Source organism: Papilio machaon, chromosome 29 (genome assembly GCF_912999745.1).
Source record: "Papilio machaon chromosome 29, ilPapMach1.1, whole genome shotgun sequence".
Taxonomy (NCBI): Eukaryota; Metazoa; Arthropoda; class Insecta; order Lepidoptera; family Papilionidae; genus Papilio; species Papilio machaon.
The window spans coordinates 1,068,990-1,089,617 of NC_060014.1; the positions used below are offsets into that span (position 1 = coordinate 1,068,990).

Below are 20,628 nucleotides of genomic sequence, written 5' to 3' on the forward strand. Positions count from 1 at the left end.
ATCACAATTATTATATATTTTATTGGATCGATAATCGTGAAATAAGTCTTTTGTTATACATTAAGTAAAATATGGATATAATTTAAAGTATTTGATATTTTCATTGTTTCTAACATGAAAATTTTGATAAATTTTAGGCTGTGCAAAATATGTCGCGATGTACTGATTGTTTCCGAATCTTGTACAATTTTAACTATTAACATTATACCAATGTGTACTGTGACCTAGGTTAGTACTAAAGTTAAAAATGTACTATCTACTTCTGAATAAATGCAACCTTGACATTTAATATAGAGTAACCTTTTAAAAAATGTAATAAATTTTGTTAATTAAAATGGAAGTAACTTAAATAATCATATTGATGTATCAATTAAATACAGAATCTTAAATTAAAGCCAAGTAAAATTTTCATTTCTTAATTGAATTTAATAAAAACTCTTTGTTGAAAGAAATTTATATATTTTTTAAACAATATTAATATAAATAGGAATGATTTGATTGTTTGCATTGAATATACTCTGAAATGAATTAATTTTAAAAATTATTTTACTGATGGGTAGCACTATTCCGTCTAATTTTAAATTTGGCACATATGTAGAACAAAGACTAGAAAAACACATAGGCTACTTATTATTTTGTTATAGTAATAGTTTAATTTATTACTCCCTCTCATACAACATAACTTATGTCTGTAACCCATCGGAGTGGGCGGAAACCATTTATTACTATTTGTGGTATGGTCCTCACACAACTCTCTTGCTTCATTCATTGTTGCATAAATGCATCTCCGTTTTGAGTGCTCTTAATATCATCCTGCCTTTCTATCTCTATATCTTTTTTGTTCTTTGCCTTTTTATATGATATTACTAGCTGTAGCTCGTGGTTGCGGTCTTGTGGATAAAAAAAAAGTAGCTAACTATCTGTTTTTCAGACTGTTTTCTATATCTGTGTGATATTTCATCAAGTTCTGTTGAGCTGTTCCGGAGATAATTTCTAATACACATCCATCCCTTAGTAAACGCCTCCCAAGTAGGGTTGGCGACAGGCAGGCGGCCGGCCGTTAAAACTAAAGCCAAAACTTTAAGGTTTTATAACCTTGTGTGCCGACCCCACGTGAGTGGGAAAAGGCCAGGGAGATGATGATGATGATCCATCCATTAGTAAGATTAAGCAATGTTATGAGTAACGAAGATGTGGCAAACAGAATGTTAAGTATTTGTGAGGAGGGGTATACTAGTAGTGGTAGGCCTAGGATGAGATGTATGGATTGTGCGACATGATCACGAAAGGGGTGACAATGGAGATGACGGCAGACAGATTAATTTGGAGTATGGAAACCTGGTGCACCGACCCTATGTAAGTGGGAAAAGGTTAGGGAGATGAGTAATATTAAGCAATGTTCAGATCAATGCTAACGGTAGATTATAAGGTTTGTTTAAATCTTTTATTATTGGATATTATTACCAGTTTTTTTTTTCATTCAAGTTTTCAAAATTCTTAAAGTCATAAAAAGTGAATAAAAAGAAATAAAATAAACAATATTGCATATTTGCAATTATTTGTAATTAACAAGTGACATTTTAGTTATTATTACACAATTCAATGAGATTTTATTTCAATATTTTTGATTATTATTTCATTTATATTCATGTAAGATTTTTAACTTACTGACAATAGGATGAAGTTCTTCATGTAAAAGTTTGTATTAAGTAATGAATCAATATAGTGTTACTAATATTATAATGGATGGAAGGATGCATGTATGTATGAAGATATCTCCGGAACAGCTAAATGGATTTTGATGAAATTTGTTATAGATGTAGAACATAGTCTGGAAGAACACAGGTTACTTATTAAGTTTGGTTTTAATTCCGGAGTTGCTAGTTATTATCATCGTCTCCCTGGCTTTATCACACTCATGTGGAGTTCGCGTAAAAGTGTTTATAAACCTTAAATATTTGACTTCATTTTTTACGGTTTATGGCTTTGAGCCTACTGCGGTCGACAGCTAGTATATCTCTTAAATAGCTGTATTTAATTGGACCCACATATTTAAAAATGATTGCCAATTTTGAACTGGCTAATTCATTATATGATAACACCAGATAAAATACTAGTTGAAAATTATATTCGTTTGTTTATAAATAAATAATGAGGTATTTTTTTGCTATATTGAATATAACTTTAAATTTTTTTATGATCTTTCTAGTTGGATTATAAACTGATATGTTTAAAATGAATTAGAAATACATATTTTTTGCATTTAGCATACCAATCTGCACCTAGTCAGTGTTGATTGAATCTAGTCAGTAACTTAGGTTAGGTTTTAGCTCCAACTGTGGGGATGAGTATGAGTTTAAGACTTTCTGCATTTAATATGTTAGAAATCTCATCATCATCATCTAGGGTTTTTTAAATCCTTTTTTAGATAACCCTTTTCTTTTCCAGAACATTCTTGGTGCTCCTATGCCAATCTGATCCATAACTTGCTCCACACTCATACAGTGTTAGTGACCCATTTGGTTGGTTGTCCACCAACCAATCTCTTATCTTCCCAGATCCATTAAGTTGTCACCTTACTACACTCATCAGGGTGTGTAACCACATGTCCTAACCTTCTATTGATTTCCATAATGCACCTGCTGATATAACACAAATTTTCTTTGATTAGTTTTAACATTAAGTACTCTTGAAAGGTTTATGGAATACTAGCTTTTACTCGCAACTTCGTCCGCGCGGAATAAAAAAAATGCACACAAGATAAAAAGTTCCTATGTCCGTCTCCTAGTTCTAAGCTACCTCCCCATCAATTTTCAGCTAAATCAGTTCGACCGACGACTTATAAATAGTGTAACTAACACGACTTTCTTTTATATATATAGACTTTGTAATTTAAGAGTTTTAGCAAAAATGTGCGGTTTATCTATGGTTGAAATTATCTTGGCTTTGGATTAGAATGTAATAGAATGATTATTAATATTTCAGATGGGTCACCGCAGCTCGGCCAGTGGTTCGTCATCATCGTCTTGGTCGGGGCGGGGCCGCGCCGGCAGATCTAGGGCACCGCCGCGTCGCAGGCCCATTGCTAAGGAGGTACATTCCTCCCTTATTGAACTTTTGTACAGGTACCTTGCTGTAGAATCTTGCATAGAAATGCCTGAAACATGTATGGTATAACTTGCTGTAAGAAAACTTTGTTTTAACCTGTTATTGGTACATTTTTACTGTAATGTTTTCAAAGTGTGACAATGTAATTTAAAGGGGGTAGAGTTTAGTTAATCCTTAGGAACCTGTATAAGTGAGAGTTCATGTGATGGGGATATTTTTCTCCCTTATAGAGGTTTCTGTCTTACACCAGTTATCGCTTATGGAGGTTATTGGTTGACAATGATTCTCGCTTTGAAAGGTTCGACTGTATTATAATTGTTCAAGATTGTATTGTCACCATGTAACTGAAGGATTATTAAATGGATGGATCTGAATGAAGTATGAAACGGAGATAGATTACATTTTGAATATAATGACTTTATTTTATTCTGGCATAATGTGTGGATCTCTTTTTGCAAAACATCATCGTCAGCTCACTGTACATCCCTACTGAGGAGCTCGTAGCCCTGAGTAAGGGGTGACTATGTCATAGTCAACAGCCAAGTGCGGGTTGAGGTTACACATATTATTTAATTTCTTATCAGATATGTGCTGGTTGTATCACAATGTTTTCTTTCATCGTAAGGACATCATATAAATGTACATATGTAAATTGAAAAATACATTGGTACATGGTGGGATTGGAATCCAGGACCTGCAGATTGCAAGTGCATAACCTATGATTCACCGGTGCTCATTTTGCAAAACATTTCTTGAAAATTCTCATTAAGATTTGTATCAAGTTTGATAATTTGAATTACTGTATGGATTAGTGAACGGTGAATGAAAACATCGTGATGCAACTTGCACATATCTGGAATGAAATTAAAAGACATGTGTGAAGTCAAACCGCACTTGGCTGTGGTTGACTATGGCCTAGTCACCCCTAACTTAGGGTAAGCTCTGAGCCCCTCGGTGGGGACGTATAGTGAGCTGATGATGATGGATTAATACATATAGGTTACTGATTTTTTTTATTTCACTAAAAAGAAGTGAGAACATCTAATTAATATTAATTCTATGTATCCAGGCATCACGTCTTCGTAGCGCAGTGGCTCGCCGCGCGGCGTTGCGTGCTCGGCGTGGTCCACCCTCAGATGCATCTGATGTGGGCGCTGACTCCGACTCTGATGATCAATGGACCGAGTTGGATGATGCTTGTGAGTATATCCTATCTGATAAGTGATGTGGTCGTATGCGTTTTTCTAAGTGACTAGTTATTACGACTCCTTCCTCGAAGAATTAAAAAAAAAAAATAAGTATCCAATGTGTTCTTCCAGACTATGTTCTGGATGTGTTCATCTGTGACAAATTTCATTAAGATCCATGCAGCCGTTTTGGATATATCTTTAAAAAAACATCCATCCATCCATCTAAACATTCGCATTTATAATATTAGTAAGATACATATATACATATGTACATATTAATGTAAATTATCTTTTAGCTGGTCTATCGGATACGTCTTCGGGCAAGGAGGCTGCTGGTGTTGCGGATATGGACTGCAATGATTACCATAAGGAACCGGTCAGTTTTTAATTTAACTGTTTTATTGCTATTAAAAATTGCAGGAGAAAAACCTTTAAAATTATATCAGAGGTAATTTGATTAAATGTGGATTTCTGAGAACAACATTTTCGTATAAAACATATTGTTATGTCTGTCTTTTTTCAAAGATTTTGGTCTCAAAAACCAATGTTAAGAATTTAATGTTTTTTTGTAACTTGATAAGGATGTCCACTGTTGAAAAACTCGTACAAAAATAGTTATCACTATGTCACATTACTATACTCTATGAAAAACCATAGATAAATATGTTTTTTGTGTTTGTTTTTTTCAATTCAAATGATTATGTGTTGTGTTACAGGCGGAAGCTCCAGCCCTAGGCCAGTTCCTCTTGCCACTGTTGAGCGGAGGCCCAGCTCCTGAGCCGGATCACTTTCTCATCAGACATGAAGATATTCTGCAGGTATGTCATGTTCCACTCGAGATACCAGATTACATGTCAAGTATACCTGAGTCATCTATGCTCTAATATTTTTAAAACCGTTAGTAAATAGAAATCTTTACAGCTGTTAGCTTCAGCGGAGGAGACAGTGAGGGATGATCATCCTCTAGATGATGACGAAGACGTCATGGACTCACAGCCTGACATGTAAGTTTTATTTATCAATTTTTTTAACCCCAATCCACCCTCTGGTGATTGTGATGAGGTTTGAAACTATTTCACACCCCTTATACATCATCATCAGTTCACTATACACATTGAGGGTCTCACAGTCTACACAAAGTTAGAGATGACTATGTCATAGTCAACCACAGTCAAGTGCGAGTTGACTTCACACATATCATTGAATTTCTTCTCAGATATTTACATCACAATGTTTTCCTTTACAGTAATAATTATTCATACTTATACATCAAATAGTGTGTATATTTTTTAGTACAAAGTAATAATGCTATTTTGAAAAATGTTAGAGAGACTCCGTCTGTGCGGAATAAAAAAAAATGCACACAAGATAAAAAAGTTCCTATGTCCGTCTCCTAGTTCTAAGCTACCTCCCCATCAATTTTCAGCTAAATCAGTTCGACTGATCTTGAGTTATAAATAGTGTAACTAACACGACTTTCTTTTATATATATTGATTGATATAGATGCGAATGTTAAGATGTATGTATGAAGATATCTTCGGAATGGTTCAACAGATCTAGATGAAATTTGTCACAGATGTAGAACATAGTCTGGAAAAACACATAGACTACTTATTAATTCAGACAGCTAGTACTTTATATATACAAATACAATATTTTTTTTGTATAGATTATCTTTATTTATTTAATTTATTATTTGCAGGTTGTCAAGCGGTGACATGTTCATATTTGAGGAGCCTCCTGTCACACCCGAGGAAGAAGCTGCCTTGCTTCATTATGTCTGCGGTAATTATTTATTCATACCAGAGATTTTTAAACTTTTATTCATAGACACCTTTTTAAAATGTCACTGGATTTTCTTTTCATATGAACTTTGACCCCCTAATTTAGATCTTTGGGGGTTGATGTATGAAGATTATTTTTTAAGTATTCGACTATTACTTCACTGGTTTCAGTGAAGAAATAAAAAAAATGTCTAAATGAACTTTGACCCCCCCACTTTAGATCTTTGCGGGTTGATATTTGAAAATTATTTACATTTATAGACAATATAGATACAAAAGACAAGCGTGAAGTGGAAACAATTTCGTTTTGTCTGATGAGTGTGGTGTCCGGCAACATTTTAGTCTTCTTTCCCTTCCCGCCCTTTTCTTCTAAGGAAAGTATGGGAAGAGAAAGTGGATTTGGCAGATGACAGGACGTATAGGAAGAGGAAATATCCTTTTATGTGTCCCCTTCTCCGTTGATTAAAGGTAGGCAACTGCATTTGCGGATGTCTATGGGCAAATGGAATTCAGTAGGTCGTTTGCTCGTTTGCCACCTTTTGATTTTAAAAAATAGATAATGTTTCCCGTTGGACTGATCAGCCATGATCAATCGGCTCAATGGCAATTTGTTTTTCTCAAACCGATTGAGTCCATAGAATCCTAACATTACCATTGGACCGTTTAATCTTTACACCGATCGGCCCAACGGTAAACACAGTCAAACTACAATTTGATGGCTCTTAGGTAGATTAAGGTGTGCCATAATTTTGACATTTATCCCCCCCCCCAAACTGTGTTTTGTTTTTTTTGAAAATTATCTTGAAAATTACTTATTTCTGTGTAAATTTGAATATGACCTGTAAATTTCAGTTGTCTAGATATTTTTTTAGTAAGTTTTTTTTTTATTTCTTTGTAGAAGCGGAGCGTGTTAGTGAAGGTAGACAGGAGGATGTGGGCAGGTTCAAGGCAATAGAGGAGTGGCTGCTCGGTGTGTTCAGATCCTGGTGCGAGATCAGCGCCCTCATGTATACACTCATCGGCACTGAGATGTGAGTTTTATCTTACTTATATTATAAACTAGTTTTTACCCGCAACTCCGTCCGCGCAGAATAAAAAATAGAAAACGGGGTAAAAATTATCCTATGTCCGTTTCCTGGTTCTAAGCTATCTGCCCACCAATTTTCAGTCAAATCGATTCAGCCGTTCTTGAGTTATAAATAGTGTAACTAACACGACTTTCTTTTATATATATAGATAAATGCGAATGTTTTGATGTATGTTTGTTTGTTTGAAGATATTACCAGAAATGTACAAAGAACATGGTCTAGATAAAACACATAGTGTACTAATAAACTTTTTTTAATTACGCTCGGATGGAGTCGCGGGCGTCAGTTAGTGTATAGTTTTGGGGGTCGTTGTTGTAGTTATGGGGTCTGTGTTTAATTTAGTTGTATATTACTGGGGGTTGGTTTAATGTTGGAAGGTTTGGTGTTTTATTTGGGGGGTCGGTGTTATATTTTGGGGGTTCGTGTTTTGATGTGAAACATCTATAGGATCACTTGTAAACCGAATTGTTGGCGTGGCGACGCTTGCCGTGGCGACGGGTTGCCACGCTATACTAAGGTATACATATGTATACCTATATATATTATCATCATTATTATCATTATCATTATTACCAATATTATCATCATTATTATTTATTTAATTATAATATTTAATATTTTATGCACATTACTTGTACACACGATGTTTCACATCTGCCAGGCGTCCCATGACGGCTCACAAGTTTTTTTTTTTGTTTGGGGGAAGTGTAGGTGTTCCTGTAGCGTTTTAGTGTTTTTTTTTCTTGTGTTAATGATTTGTCTGTGTATTCAGGAGTGTGGAGACAGTCAGGTCTGAGTGGTCGTATCGTGCGATGTTTGGCTGCCATTGTCGTCAGTGTCTCTGTTTGGCGCACAATGCGGCTGCGCTGCACTGCTTCCTGCGCGGCCTGGTCTGGTCTTTGGCTCACAGTTAGTAATTTTTTTTCATATTTAGTCTTAGTTAATCATCATCATCAGCTCACTATACGTCACCACTGAGGGTCTCAGAGTCTACACTAAGTTAGAGATGACTATGTCATAGTCAACCACAGTCAAGTGCGTGTTGACTTCACACATATCATTGAATTTATTCTCAGATATTTACATCACAATGTTTTCCTTCATCTTAAGAATGTCAGATAAATGTACATATGTAAATATAAAACACATTGGTATATGACGGGATTCGAACCCAGGACCTGCAGATTGCAAGTCAAATGATTAACCTCTGAGCCACTAACGCTCTTCGGTGTTTAGTTTAGTTGTTTATAGAGGTCTTTAATATTTCTTGTATGGATGGATTGGACCAATTTGTGCAATATAATGACTGAAGAAGAATCCGTTAAGGAGACGGATAAATTCTACTCCTGAATGATGAATTCTGTCTATTTAAGGGTTGATTTCTTCGCTTTTTGTAGCGAATTCGCTCGTTTCTCATTTTATAATACGATGTCTACTAAAGTCCAGTCGCGGAGCACGAAGAATTTCGTACAATGATCTCTTTACCTACTGACAGTGGTCACAAACATTTCTGTATTTAGTGCTGTTTACATGAATTATTTAGATTTTATATTACAAGTAATAAAAATATAGACAAGTATCTACTAAATCAGCACAAAAAGAATAAAAAAAATAAAAATCAGAATCCGATTCCTCTGTATCGGAGTAATTGCTTTCCGAAGACGTCTCGACTGTCACATTTATTACAAAAGAATCAATAAAAACAGACCTTATAGTCTCCAGTAAAATGTTTACAATCCCTGAGTGCGGCGGCCATTGTATCTGCGCGAGCGAGACACATTGTATTTACGCGGGAGTGACAGAGACAGATAATGACAGTTCAATGTACGAAATTATTTGTCCTCCGCGACTGGACTATAGAAATGTTTTTTTTTAACTGTAATGTATATCCAGGTGGTAATACATTTGCCGCTACGGGGATAATGCGAGCTCTGCGTTTGCGCGCTGGCACGCCCAGTCCCCCCTCGGAGTGGGACATTGCTCGTCTGCAGAGGCTACATTTCGGTGATGATGGTATGTTTCCATTGTATATCTTATATATAAAATTCTCGTGTCACAGTTTTCGTTCCCGTACTCCTCCGAAACGGCTTGACCGATTCTCATGAAATTTTGTGAGCATATTCAGTAGGTCTGAGAATCGGCCAACATCTATTTTTCTTACCCCCCCCCATTTTTTAACTGCGCGCGGACGGAGTCGCGGGCGACACCTAGTACTTGTATGAAAACATGTTTTGTATACTATATACCAGTGCTTCCTAAAGTGAGCGATAACGCCCCCTTGGAGATGTTAGAAACCTAGGAGGGGGCGATAAGAGGCCCAAAAAATGGGGGGCATTGAAATTAATTAGAGTAATGAAATTGTGGTTTTTAAGTTTTAGGGCTGAATAAAAATTAGGGGCGCTCTGAAATATAATTGATTTGAAAAGAGGACGGTGAAAGAAATAAGTTTGACAATCACTGAACTATACTAATATTAATAAATAATACGAAATAATTTGTTTGTTTGTTCGCATTGAATTCAAAAATTACTGAACCAAATTAAAAAATTCTTTCACTGTTGAGAAGCTACACTATCCTAGAGTGATATAGACTAGATTTATTACTAGATTTTCTTTAAATTCCGCTCTGATGAAGTCCTTTGTAACTGCTAGTAAAATACAATTTAATAATCTTATTTGTGGATGTTTTCAACCTATCGGCCTTAAAATCAATGGGAAATATCCAAAGATTATATAAAAATGACTAACTTTAGATAATAATAAGTAAAATGTACTTAGAAAATTGTAGATATAGATCTTGTGTAACTATTTCACATTGACATGTTGAAAAAATGGCCGCCATGTATGAAATTCAACGTTTCTTAATTTATTCAATTACGTATTTTATTTGAAATGAAGTAATTCTACCTACAGTCTGATCACTGTGTCACTGAGGACTCATTTTAGTACTCTTATCCTTCCCATCCCTTTTGTTATAAGGAAAGGTGGATAGGAAGGTTAAATATTCTCTTTTTGTGCGTCTCCTTCATTGATTGAGGGTAGGCAACAAATCTGCAATTGTGAATGTCTATGGGCAATAGTCGCTTCGCCATTTCGGCGAATTCATCTGACAGCAGCTCGTTTGCCATCTTGTAATATAAAAAAACTGTGTATTTTTTAAGGTGCGGCTGTGGTTCAGGAACAGCTTAGCCGTCTCTGTGAGCAGAGTGACTTCATGCAGCACATCGTACACAAAGTCTGTCTGTGTCGACAATACGAGAGACCATTTGATAAAGAGTGAGTAAATAAAGACAACTATATTAAGTTACCATCGGATTGAACGTATAAAGATTTGAAAATGAAAATTAAATCTTATTACAATGTAATAAGGTTCAATTATTTATTCAATTATTATTTGCAATACAACTGCTTTGTTAACCACTGGTCTGTATGAATGTCCTTGTTTGTATATATTTTCAAATTGTGAACTTTCTCACAAAGATTTATTTAGACCACAATGGTTAATTTGGACCACGATGGTTAATTTGGACCACAATGGTTAATTTGAACCACGATGGTATATTTGGACCACGATGGCATATTTGGACCACGATGGCATATTTGGACCACGATGGCATATTTGGACCATGATGGTATATTTGGACCACGATGGTTCATTTGGGCCACGATGGTTCATTTGGACCACAATGGTTAATTTGGACCACGATGGTTCATTTGGGCCACGATGGTTCATTTGGACCACAATGGTTCATTTGGACCACGATGGTTCATTTGGGCCACGATGGTTCATTTGGACCACAATGGTTCATTTGGACCACGATGGTTCATTTGGACCACGATGGTTCATTTGGACCGCAATGGTTCATTTGGACTACAATGGTTCATTTGGACCACAATGGTTCATTTGGACCACAATGGTTCATTTGGACCACAATGGTGAATATGGACCACGATGGTTCATTTGGACCACGATGGTTCATTTGGACCACAATGGTTCATTTGGACCACAATGGTTCATTTGGACCACAATGGTGAATATGGACCACGATGGTTCATTTGGACCACGATGGTTCATTTGGACCACAATGGTTCATTTGGACCACAATGGTTCATTTGGACCACAATGGTGAATATGGACCACGATGGTTCATTTGGACCACGATGGTATATTTGTACCACTTTGGTAGTAAGCACTCCTTTAGAAATGTATTAAAAAATGTATTATTTGTTACAGATATGCCGTTGAAAGATTTTGCAAATTGTTAGAAAATTTCAAAGCTGCTTCGACCATCACATTCAAGGTATGTTAAGATTTTTTTTTTAATTCAAATTTTAGTAAAAAAATAAAAAGAGCGTCGGTGGCTCAGTGGTTAAGCACTTGACTTGCTATCTGCAAGGTCCTGGTTTTGAATCCCGACATGTACCAATGTGTTTTATAGATTTACATATGTACATTTATCTGATATTCTTAAGATGAAGGAAAACATCGTGATGTAAATATCTGAGAAGAAATTCAATATGTGTGAAGTCAACTCGCACTTGACTGTGGTTGACTATGACATAGTCATCTCTAACTTAGTGTAGACTGTGAGACCCTCAATGAGGACTTAGAGCTGATAATGTGAAAAAAAATAATATATTTTTTTATTTTTCTAACCTAAGTTTCTCGCTTATCCCGGTTCGACTGTACTATGTAGGTGGAGATATCAGCTAAGGAAGGTACTGAAGAGGAATGGATAGAACGAGCTCGACGTAGACTCGCGAGGTTCCTGGCGCCGCAACAACGTGCCAGCACCAGCGCCAGGCTCAGAGACATGGCGGCGAGGACCACACCTGAAGACTGTGAGTATACTGCATCTGATGATGACCCTTAGTGTTACATTTAGGTAAGATGGACAGATGATCTGGTCAAGGTTGCTGGAGTATCCTGGATACGGGTTGCAAAGGATCTTTGGAGGTCTATGCCCAGCAGTGGGTTGTTACGAAGCTGTATAGATAATGTACATTTAGTAGTAGTTTAAGGGAAGTCAGAAATGAATTACGTTATATTTTAAGGGGGTACGAGGGGGTTGTAAAAAATGTATTTTTTTTTGAGTGCAACATTTTTTTTGAGTTAGTTATTTCTTTAAGGATTTTATTGAATTTAAATTATATGGAAAAAGTTGGCGTCTATGGCTCAAGGGTTAAGTACTTGATTTGTAATCAGCAGGTAGTGGGTTCAAATCCCGTGTACCAATCTTTTTTTTTTTGTGACTGAGTATTCACTGTTTGCTTTGAGGAGGCATTTACAGCTTCACCGGGCTTGAGGTGGTCTGGCGCAGATGGCGCTTAGCCTAAACCTCGTTTTAAGAGCAACTAGTCTCGAGGGCTCCCTTAGGAGCCCCGGCTCGGGCTGTTACTTTATTATTATTACCGGATTGGAAGGTCACCGAGCTCTTAGGGTCCGTTCACACAGACCGGCTCGGAGAGCATCGGCCTGCTTTTTTCTTTTCACACAGACCGGGTCGTATACGCTTGGAATTGGCCGGAGCGGAGCCGCCAACTATTTCACATCGACCGGCTGGAAGAGATCTGAAAGAGATCAGAGCCGATCGGCTGCGCGAGCGAGAAAGAGCACGCAAGCGGAGCCGGTCGGCTCCTTTTATTACTTCACACGAAGCGCGTTCAGGCATTTTTAATGACAAAAAAGGTGCAAATGCAAAAATAAACTTTACTACAATCACTCAAAACACTGTTTCCAACGTGATAAAAATCTGCTCTCCTCTCCGAGCCGGTCTGTGTGAACGGACCCTTAGGTCGCTTCGGTGGACGCTCCATGGACTGACTGGGCTCAAGGGCACCATGTACCAATCTGTTTTTCGATTTACATATGTACATTTATTCGACATTCTTAAGATGAAAAAAAAAAACATCGTGATGTAAATATCTGAGAAGAAATTCAATGATATGTGTAAAGTCAACCCGCACTTGACTGTGGTTGACTATGACATAGTCATCTCTAACTTAGTGTAGACTCTGAGACCCTCAGTGGGGACGTATAGTGAGCTGATGATGATGAAAAATATTTGAATAATGGAAGGGGATGTGGTTTTGTTTGATAATAGGATGACATATAAAGAAGAAAATCTTTTTTCTATACGTTCTTCATTGATTAAGTTTGCTATCTTTTACTAAGATAAAATATATATTTAGATTTATTTGGAATGGAAGTAAAGAGATGTTGTATGTTTGTTTCAGTGAGCGGATGGGAGGGCTACAGACATTGGTGTGATTGTCTCAATCCGAGAACACTCGGCGCACAACAGAGACGACAACTGTTGAGGTTCAATATTTTATTAAATCGTCTATTAAACTGTTTAAACTTTTCTAAGATAGAATAATAAATTAATTAAGAAGTGTTTAACTCATGTATGATTGTCTGGTGACGGCACCGACTAAAGATGGACCCCTGACATATCCGAAACCAGTCGGTGTCGTCACCATACATGAGTTAAACCGTTCTTAATTAATTAATTATTATGTCTCACGAAAGTTTAAACAATTTAATAGACGAATTAATTAATTAAGAACGTCTTAACTTACCTGTGTTTGTCTGGTGACGGCACCGACTAGTTTTGGACATGTCGGTGGTCCATCTTCAGTCGGTGCTGTCACCGGACGATCACACGTGAGTTAATCAGTTCTTAATTAATTAAGTTGTCTATTAAAGATAGAATAATAAATTAATTAAGAACTGTTTAACTCATGTATGATTGTCTGGTGACGGCACCGACTAGTTTCGGACATGTCGGTGGTCCATCTTCAGTCGGTGCCGTCAACGGACGATCACACCTGAGTTAAGACGTTCTTAATTAAGTCGTCTATTGATTGCAATTTAATCATAATTAATTAAAAAAAATCGTATTAAATTTATCTATTTCTTTATTTTTATTATTTCGTTTATAAAAATTGGTAGGAAATACAAAATTTGATGCATTCCAAAAATGTTTTTGAAATATGACTCGAATTGTTTTGGAAAATACACAAAATATCACAAAAAAGGAAGGGGATTTTTATAAAGGGGTGGTGGTTTAAATATTTGTACAAAATGTATTAGTGATTTTTGCGGCGGTTGGAGGTTAGCTTAAAACAGTGTTTCCCAAAGTGGGCGATAAAGCCCCCTTGGGGGCGTTTGCATCCTAGGAGGGGGCGATAAGAGGCCCAAAAAATGGGGGGCATTGAAATTAATTAATGTAATGAAATTGTGGTTTTTAAGTTTTAGGGCTGAATAAAAATTAGGGGCGCTCTGAAATATAATTGATTTTCAAAGAGGGCGGTGAAAGAAATAAGTTTGACAATCAATGCTTAAAATCTTACCACATATCATCAAAGGGGGTCTTAAAGTAGTAAAAACATAACTTGATTTATACATAACCCCTAATACGCCATTATCTTTTCCTATTTTACAATATTACTTCACTTTATAGCACAAATCTTGACAAAATAACTAAAAAAAAAATCGTCATGTCCTTAGTTACTTCTTCTTAGTAACATTTCTGTTAATTTAATTTCAACTTTGGATAGAAAAGAGGGATATATATTTTTTTTAATATCTAGTTTAATGTTTTTCAGTGACCTGTACTATAGGATATCATTCCTGGGCATGATGCAGGCTGTCAATGAGTTTAACAACAGCCATCTGCAAGCCGAAGATGCTGAGGATAAGGTATTAAAATACAGTCGAACCTTGATAAGCGAGAACCTCCGTAAGGGAGAAAGTTGGGTTAGAGGGAAACTTTTATGAGCGAGAAAGTTGGGTTAGAGTGAAACCTTTATGAGCGACAAAGTTGGGTTAGAGTGAAACCTTTATGTGCGAGAAAGTTGGGTTAGAGAGAAACCTTTATGAGCGAGAAAGTTGGGTTAGAGAGGAACCTTTATGAGCGAGAAAGTTAGGTTAGAGAGAAACTTTTATGAGCGAGAAAGTTGGGTTAGAGTGAAACATTTATGAGCGAGAAACTCGGGTTAGAGAGAAACCTTTATGAGCGAGAAAGTTGGGTTAGAGAGAAACCTTTATGAGCGAGAAAGTTGGGTTAGAGAGAAACCTTTATGAGCGAGAAAGTTGGATTAGAGAGAAACCTTTATGAGCGAGAAAGTCGGGTTAGAGAGAAACCTTTATGAGCGAGAAAGTTGGGTTAGAGAGAAACCTTTATGAGCGAGAAAGTTGGATTAGAGAGAAACCTTTATGAGCGAGAAAGTCGGGTTAGAGAGGAACCTTTATGAGCGAGAAAGTCGGGTTAGAGAGAAACCTTTATGAGCGAGAAAGTCGGGTTAGAGAGAAACCTTTATGAGCGAGAAAGTTGGGTTAGAGAGAAACCTTTATGAGCGAGAAAGTTGGGTTAGAGAGAAACCTTTATGAGCGAGAATATCATTGTCCCTTGGACTCTCGCTTATCAAAGTTCAATTTTATATCTGTGTTATTATTAGACTAGTTTTCGCCCGCGACTCCGTTCATCCTTAACTAAAAAAAATAGTAGCCTACGTGTTCTTCCAGACTATGTTCTACATCTGTGACAAATTTCATCAAGATCTGTTGAGTTGTTCCGGAGATAACTTCATACATACATCCATACAAACATTCGCATTTATAATATTAGTAAGATTGTTGTATTTTTCACAGTCACCAAGTGATGGTGAGCCGGAGTGTTCTGTCAGAGAGCTGCAGCAGGGAGACGGCACTGGAGCAAAGTAAATTAACTAATTAACTCCATACAATATCTCCATACATATTAACACTTTAGAATTGTATTTATGTCCTTTCAAAGATTTACATTTTTTTTTGTTAATATTTATAAAAAAAATGCTACATAACAATACGTTAGCGTGTTCTAAAATGAAACAACGCCATCTAGTTTAAATAATGAAATAAAGTTTTGATTTAGAAAATGGAACGGATTATTATCGTATATAAAATTGAACTTTATGACATTGAAATAAGTTTCATTTTTACTTTTTTTACGTGTTATTTATGCTTGCTGTTAACAAAAAAGATTTGATAAGTTAAATTGAACTTTGTTATAAATGTGTAAAAGCTTAATTTTATTTGCGATAAATAAATCTAGTTAGCTTTCTCTCCAGATTTGTTTGTGAACCCTAAAAGGACAAATCACGTGATGTTTTTTTTAGTAACTTTTAGACCCTCAACCCTTTGATGTTAATTTTTCAGACTACCCCACCCTTTTTACTTAAAATCACTTTTATTCTTTTTGTACAAAGTAATATTGAAAATTTTAATTTTTTTTATAAAATTTACCTCAGTCAATAAATACATGTGATATTTTATCTTAACCCCTCCCCCCCTTATTGTGATATTTTGTGATTTTTTTCTCGGAATTGTTTATTTGCGTTTTACAGTGTAAAATAAGTATGAGAAATATACTTTATGGGTCTTACTTAGTGAGAGATTAACAATTCTGAGTAAGAAATGTATTACTTTAGGCCACCGGACAGCCAGCCCACGTCCCTCGTGAAGACAGACAACCTGACAGATTCTGCTGAAATGGATGACTGTAAGTTTTTTTTTTTTGCCAGCTCCTTCATTTAACCATAAAGAAAGATACTATTGGATTGGAATGTCCAATAAGGTCAAAAAACCCAAAAAAAAAAAGATATTTTTTTTTATTGACGGATAAAGTTATTTGATTCTGTGGACTGAAACTATAATAGCTCACTAGCGCCCTCCTGTCATTACAAAATGTTTGTTTTATTGTAGTTGTTTTGTCTTGTTTTTTCCTTGGAATAGACTTAATTATTAGCCTATGTGTTCTGCCAGATTATATTCTACATCTGTGACAAATTTCATCAAGATTTGTTGAACCATTCCGGAGATATCTTTAAAGAAACATCCATCCATCTATACATTTAAACTTTCAACCTTCAACTAAAGTGGATTTTAGATTTATTTTTTTTAATTTACCAATCACTCACAGTATCAGGTTCTGAGTCCCTAACCACATCGGGCTCTGCCACTTCGGGCTCCGCTTCAGGGTCGGGCTCCGCTGGTGGCAGCGGGCTGTGCGGTGCTGTGCGACGTCTCGTGCGCTCCATAGCTGGTATTGAACGACTTATGGATAGAGTTCTGAGACATTGCGCTGAATGTCCGCCGCCTGCGCACGCGCACAGGTATTGTATACTATCTTTTTTATATTTAAATGTGGTAAAGGAGGAAATTCATTACCTACCTTTCTCCTTTTTAAGCATCCCCTCCACTGTCAAATTCACTTCCCCTTCCCATTATTTTCTTATAAGAAAAGGGTGGTAGGTAGAAGTAATTACTTCAACTTGATCAGTGTTTCCCAAAGTGGACGATAACGCCCCCTTGGGGGCGTTAGAAACCTAGTAGGGCGATAAGAGGTCCAAAAAATGGGGGGCAAATTAATTAAAGCAATGAAACTGTGGTTTTTAAGTTTTAGGACTGAATAAAAATTAGGGGGCTCTGAAATATAATTGATTTTCAAAGGGGGCGGTGAAAGAAATAAGTTTGACAATCACTGAACTTGATGTTTGTCTTGTGTTTGTAATGGAGTTGAATTCTCCATTAAGTATGGATATTGATTCATGATTTACAATATACTAGTTATCAACCGCGACTTCGTCTACTCGGAATTAAAAAAAAGACTAAGTAGCGTATATGTTTTTCCTGACTATGTTCTAGATCTGTGACAAATTTCATCAAAATCTGTTGAGACGTTCTGGAGATTTATACATTCATCCATCCAAAACTTTTTTTATTATTTTTATATGATATTACTAAAATAAAAAAAAAAACCTTTGTAGATCTTATCCAGACATTTAGATTATAAATTTATGTGTTGTAACTTATTTTTCAGGAAGCGTGTAGATCTAGGTCTGTCTGAAGTAGACAGGAAGCTGATGTCGATGTACCGACGTCTGCCAGAAGTTCATCGCAGACAGCTGCAGGTCTACCGCCGCCAGAAGAAACTCTCCACGGTAATATTTTGTCACTGTCTTGTAACTAAATCTCATTTTTTTAGTCGATTTCAAAATGAAGGTTATCAATTTGACTGTATTTTTATATGTTACCAGGAATCTCCTACCCTGGTGTTTATATTTTCATCAAAATTATTTTAATCGATAGGTGGGTGGTTGTAGATGGGTCCCATTTTTTTTTTTACTGAATTAAGGAATCTTGATAATTTTTGTGTGAAAAGGCTATCCTTAAAGGATAAGATGTCTTAGTAATTTATTTGAAACTTTGAATTCTCGTTGAAATTTTATATTATTTAAATTTATAGTCTAAACGCATTTGAAAATTACGCTGTCAAGACATTGTCAGTTCATAAACTGACACAAGAATCATTGTTCTTAAGTTTCTGTCTTGATTTTAATCCTCTTTCACTTCCCATCCCTTTTCTAATAAGAAATGGATGGGAAGGGAAAGAGAAAGAATGGATTTGGAGGAAGAGGGGACGCCAAAGAAGGGAAAATATCCTCTTTCTGTGCGTCTCCTCCTCCGTTGATAAAAGGTAGGCAACTCATCTGCATTTGCGGATGTCTATAAGCAGTGGTCGCTTCGTTATTTCGGCGAATTCAAGTGACCGTTTGCTTGTTATGCGATAAACGCCTTAATGTCTTAGTTATAGTGACTAATATTGCATGCAGGTGTGCACACAGTTAGTAGGGGGCTGCGCCCCGGCGCCGCCGCCCCCTGGCTCCCCTCCACCAGCTCCTCCACACCAGCCTTGCCGCGCCCTCTGCCCTGAGTATCACCTGCAGAGGTTCAAAGAGGTACAGGACATTTATTTTATACTCATAAAGGTTAATATAAAAGAAAGTGGTGTTAGTTACACTATTTATAACTCAAGATCGGTCGAACTGATTTAGCTGAAAATTGATGGGGAGGTAGCTTAGAACTAGGAGACGGACATAGGAACTTTTTTATCTTGTGTGCATTTTTTTATTCGCGCGGACGAAGTCGCGGGTAAAAGCTAGTAAAGGTTAATTTGATACTCACAATGCGATTGGAAAGCTTTTTATAAGTTTACTTAGAATCTTGTACATAAAGCAACTTAAGTCGTCGACGTAAGTCGTCTATTCGTCTTACTTTTCAACTGTATATAATTGCTCAGCCATTTTGAAAATTGCGACGACTTTTCTTATGATCTTTACAAAGAGGTTGCGAGCGTCTATGATAACAGATAGAAATGTCTTTATTACGTAAGTCTTAGCGACTAAAATCGCCGGGTATTGAAGATTTACGTTGCCTTGTGTACGAACGGCTTTACACAATAAAATATCTTAGAGGTTCGTACTCAGGCAAAGTTGCATTTTGTTCTTTTCAACCTTTCAAAGATCATCTTTAAAAAGTCGCTGCGATTTTCAAGATGGCGGAGCAAATTAGTTGACATTTAGTCGCCTGTACTGATTGAATAGAGGTCTCGCGTCGACGATCCACAGTTGTGTGTATGAAGCGCGGACAACGCGAGTCTCGCGATATTAAGTTATTGTACAGCAAAAATATCACGAGAAATAAAGAAAAACATTTATATTTAAGACATAATATGTATTAAAGTATGTAGGTTACTGTGACAAGTTTTCAAAATAATTAAAAAAAAACCAACTAACCAAACTAAATCCTTTTTACTAAAGTCCGAACCCAATAATCGGTCTTAATACATTTTGGTATATTTAAGATTAACTGTCGCCCGCGAATTCGTCCTCGCGAAATTAATAAAAAAAAAAACTAAATAAGTAGTCTATGTGTTCTTCCAGACTATGTTCAACATCTGTACCAAATTTCATCAAGATATGTTGAGACGGTCCGGAGATGACTTCATACATACATCCATCTAAACATTCGCATTTAATTAGTATTTTATTGTTATTATTTCGGATGTAAAAACTAACAAAGTTGAACAGAAATGATAATGTCGGTGAAGAGTGATACTAAATTAAAGTAGATCCTGTACGTGGTGCAGGTTCGGCGCAAGGTTATGCACATGCGAGACCAGCAGCTCTACTACCACCGTCTGCGCATGTGGCTGGAGGACCAGCTGCGTCAGGAGCGGGAGAGGTAACATGCACCCCCCAACACACAACAGGCACCCCCCAACAACACAACAAGCACCCCCAACACACATACAGGCACCCCCAACACACAACAAGCACCCCCATCACATACAGGCATCCGCCAACAACACAACAAGCACCCCCCAACGACACAACAGGCACCCCCCAACAACACAACATGTACTTGTCAAACCTGAACCCCCTATGTTCCAAACATCCAGAAAGTATGGGGAAGGGAAGTGGATTTGACTAAGGAATGGATGTATAGGTAGGGGGAATATTCTCTTTCGGTGTGTTCCTCCTCCCTCTGTTACCTGACACCTTATAATATAATAAAGTACCCCCCAAATAGCACAATTTTAATATAAAATGAAAACACTAATTCTTGTATAC

The 20,628-nt window shown here is 36.6% G+C and overlaps 1 protein-coding gene across 3 annotated transcripts in view; it reads left to right on the forward strand.

The window, feature by feature from the left end:
- Positions 1–20,628, forward strand: part of LOC106713427 — a 49,052-nt gene that overhangs the window by 577 nt on the left and 27,847 nt on the right. For 2 of the 3 annotated variants that reach the window (XM_045685321.1, XM_045685323.1), the window contains exons 2-21: positions 2,986–3,093; positions 4,178–4,307; positions 4,595–4,674; positions 5,015–5,116; positions 5,220–5,302; positions 6,002–6,084; positions 6,982–7,114; positions 7,944–8,080; positions 9,065–9,184; positions 10,332–10,446; positions 11,405–11,471; positions 11,868–12,012; positions 13,408–13,492; positions 14,782–14,875; positions 15,827–15,894; positions 16,645–16,715; positions 17,136–17,328; positions 18,036–18,156; positions 18,829–18,954; positions 20,127–20,239. In XM_045685321.1, coding sequence (XP_045541277.1) covers positions 2,986–3,093; positions 4,178–4,307; positions 4,595–4,674; positions 5,015–5,116; positions 5,220–5,302; positions 6,002–6,084; positions 6,982–7,114; positions 7,944–8,080; positions 9,065–9,184; positions 10,332–10,446; positions 11,405–11,471; positions 11,868–12,012; positions 13,408–13,492; positions 14,782–14,875; positions 15,827–15,894; positions 16,645–16,715; positions 17,136–17,328; positions 18,036–18,156; positions 18,829–18,954; positions 20,127–20,239 — 2,174 coding nt within the window. The remainder of the gene's footprint in view (positions 1–2,985; positions 3,094–4,177; positions 4,308–4,594; positions 4,675–5,014; positions 5,117–5,219; positions 5,303–6,001; positions 6,085–6,981; positions 7,115–7,943; positions 8,081–9,064; positions 9,185–10,331; positions 10,447–11,404; positions 11,472–11,867; positions 12,013–13,407; positions 13,493–14,781; positions 14,876–15,826; positions 15,895–16,644; positions 16,716–17,135; positions 17,329–18,035; positions 18,157–18,828; positions 18,955–20,126; positions 20,240–20,628) is intronic. The other variant, XM_045685322.1, reaches the window with a different exon arrangement.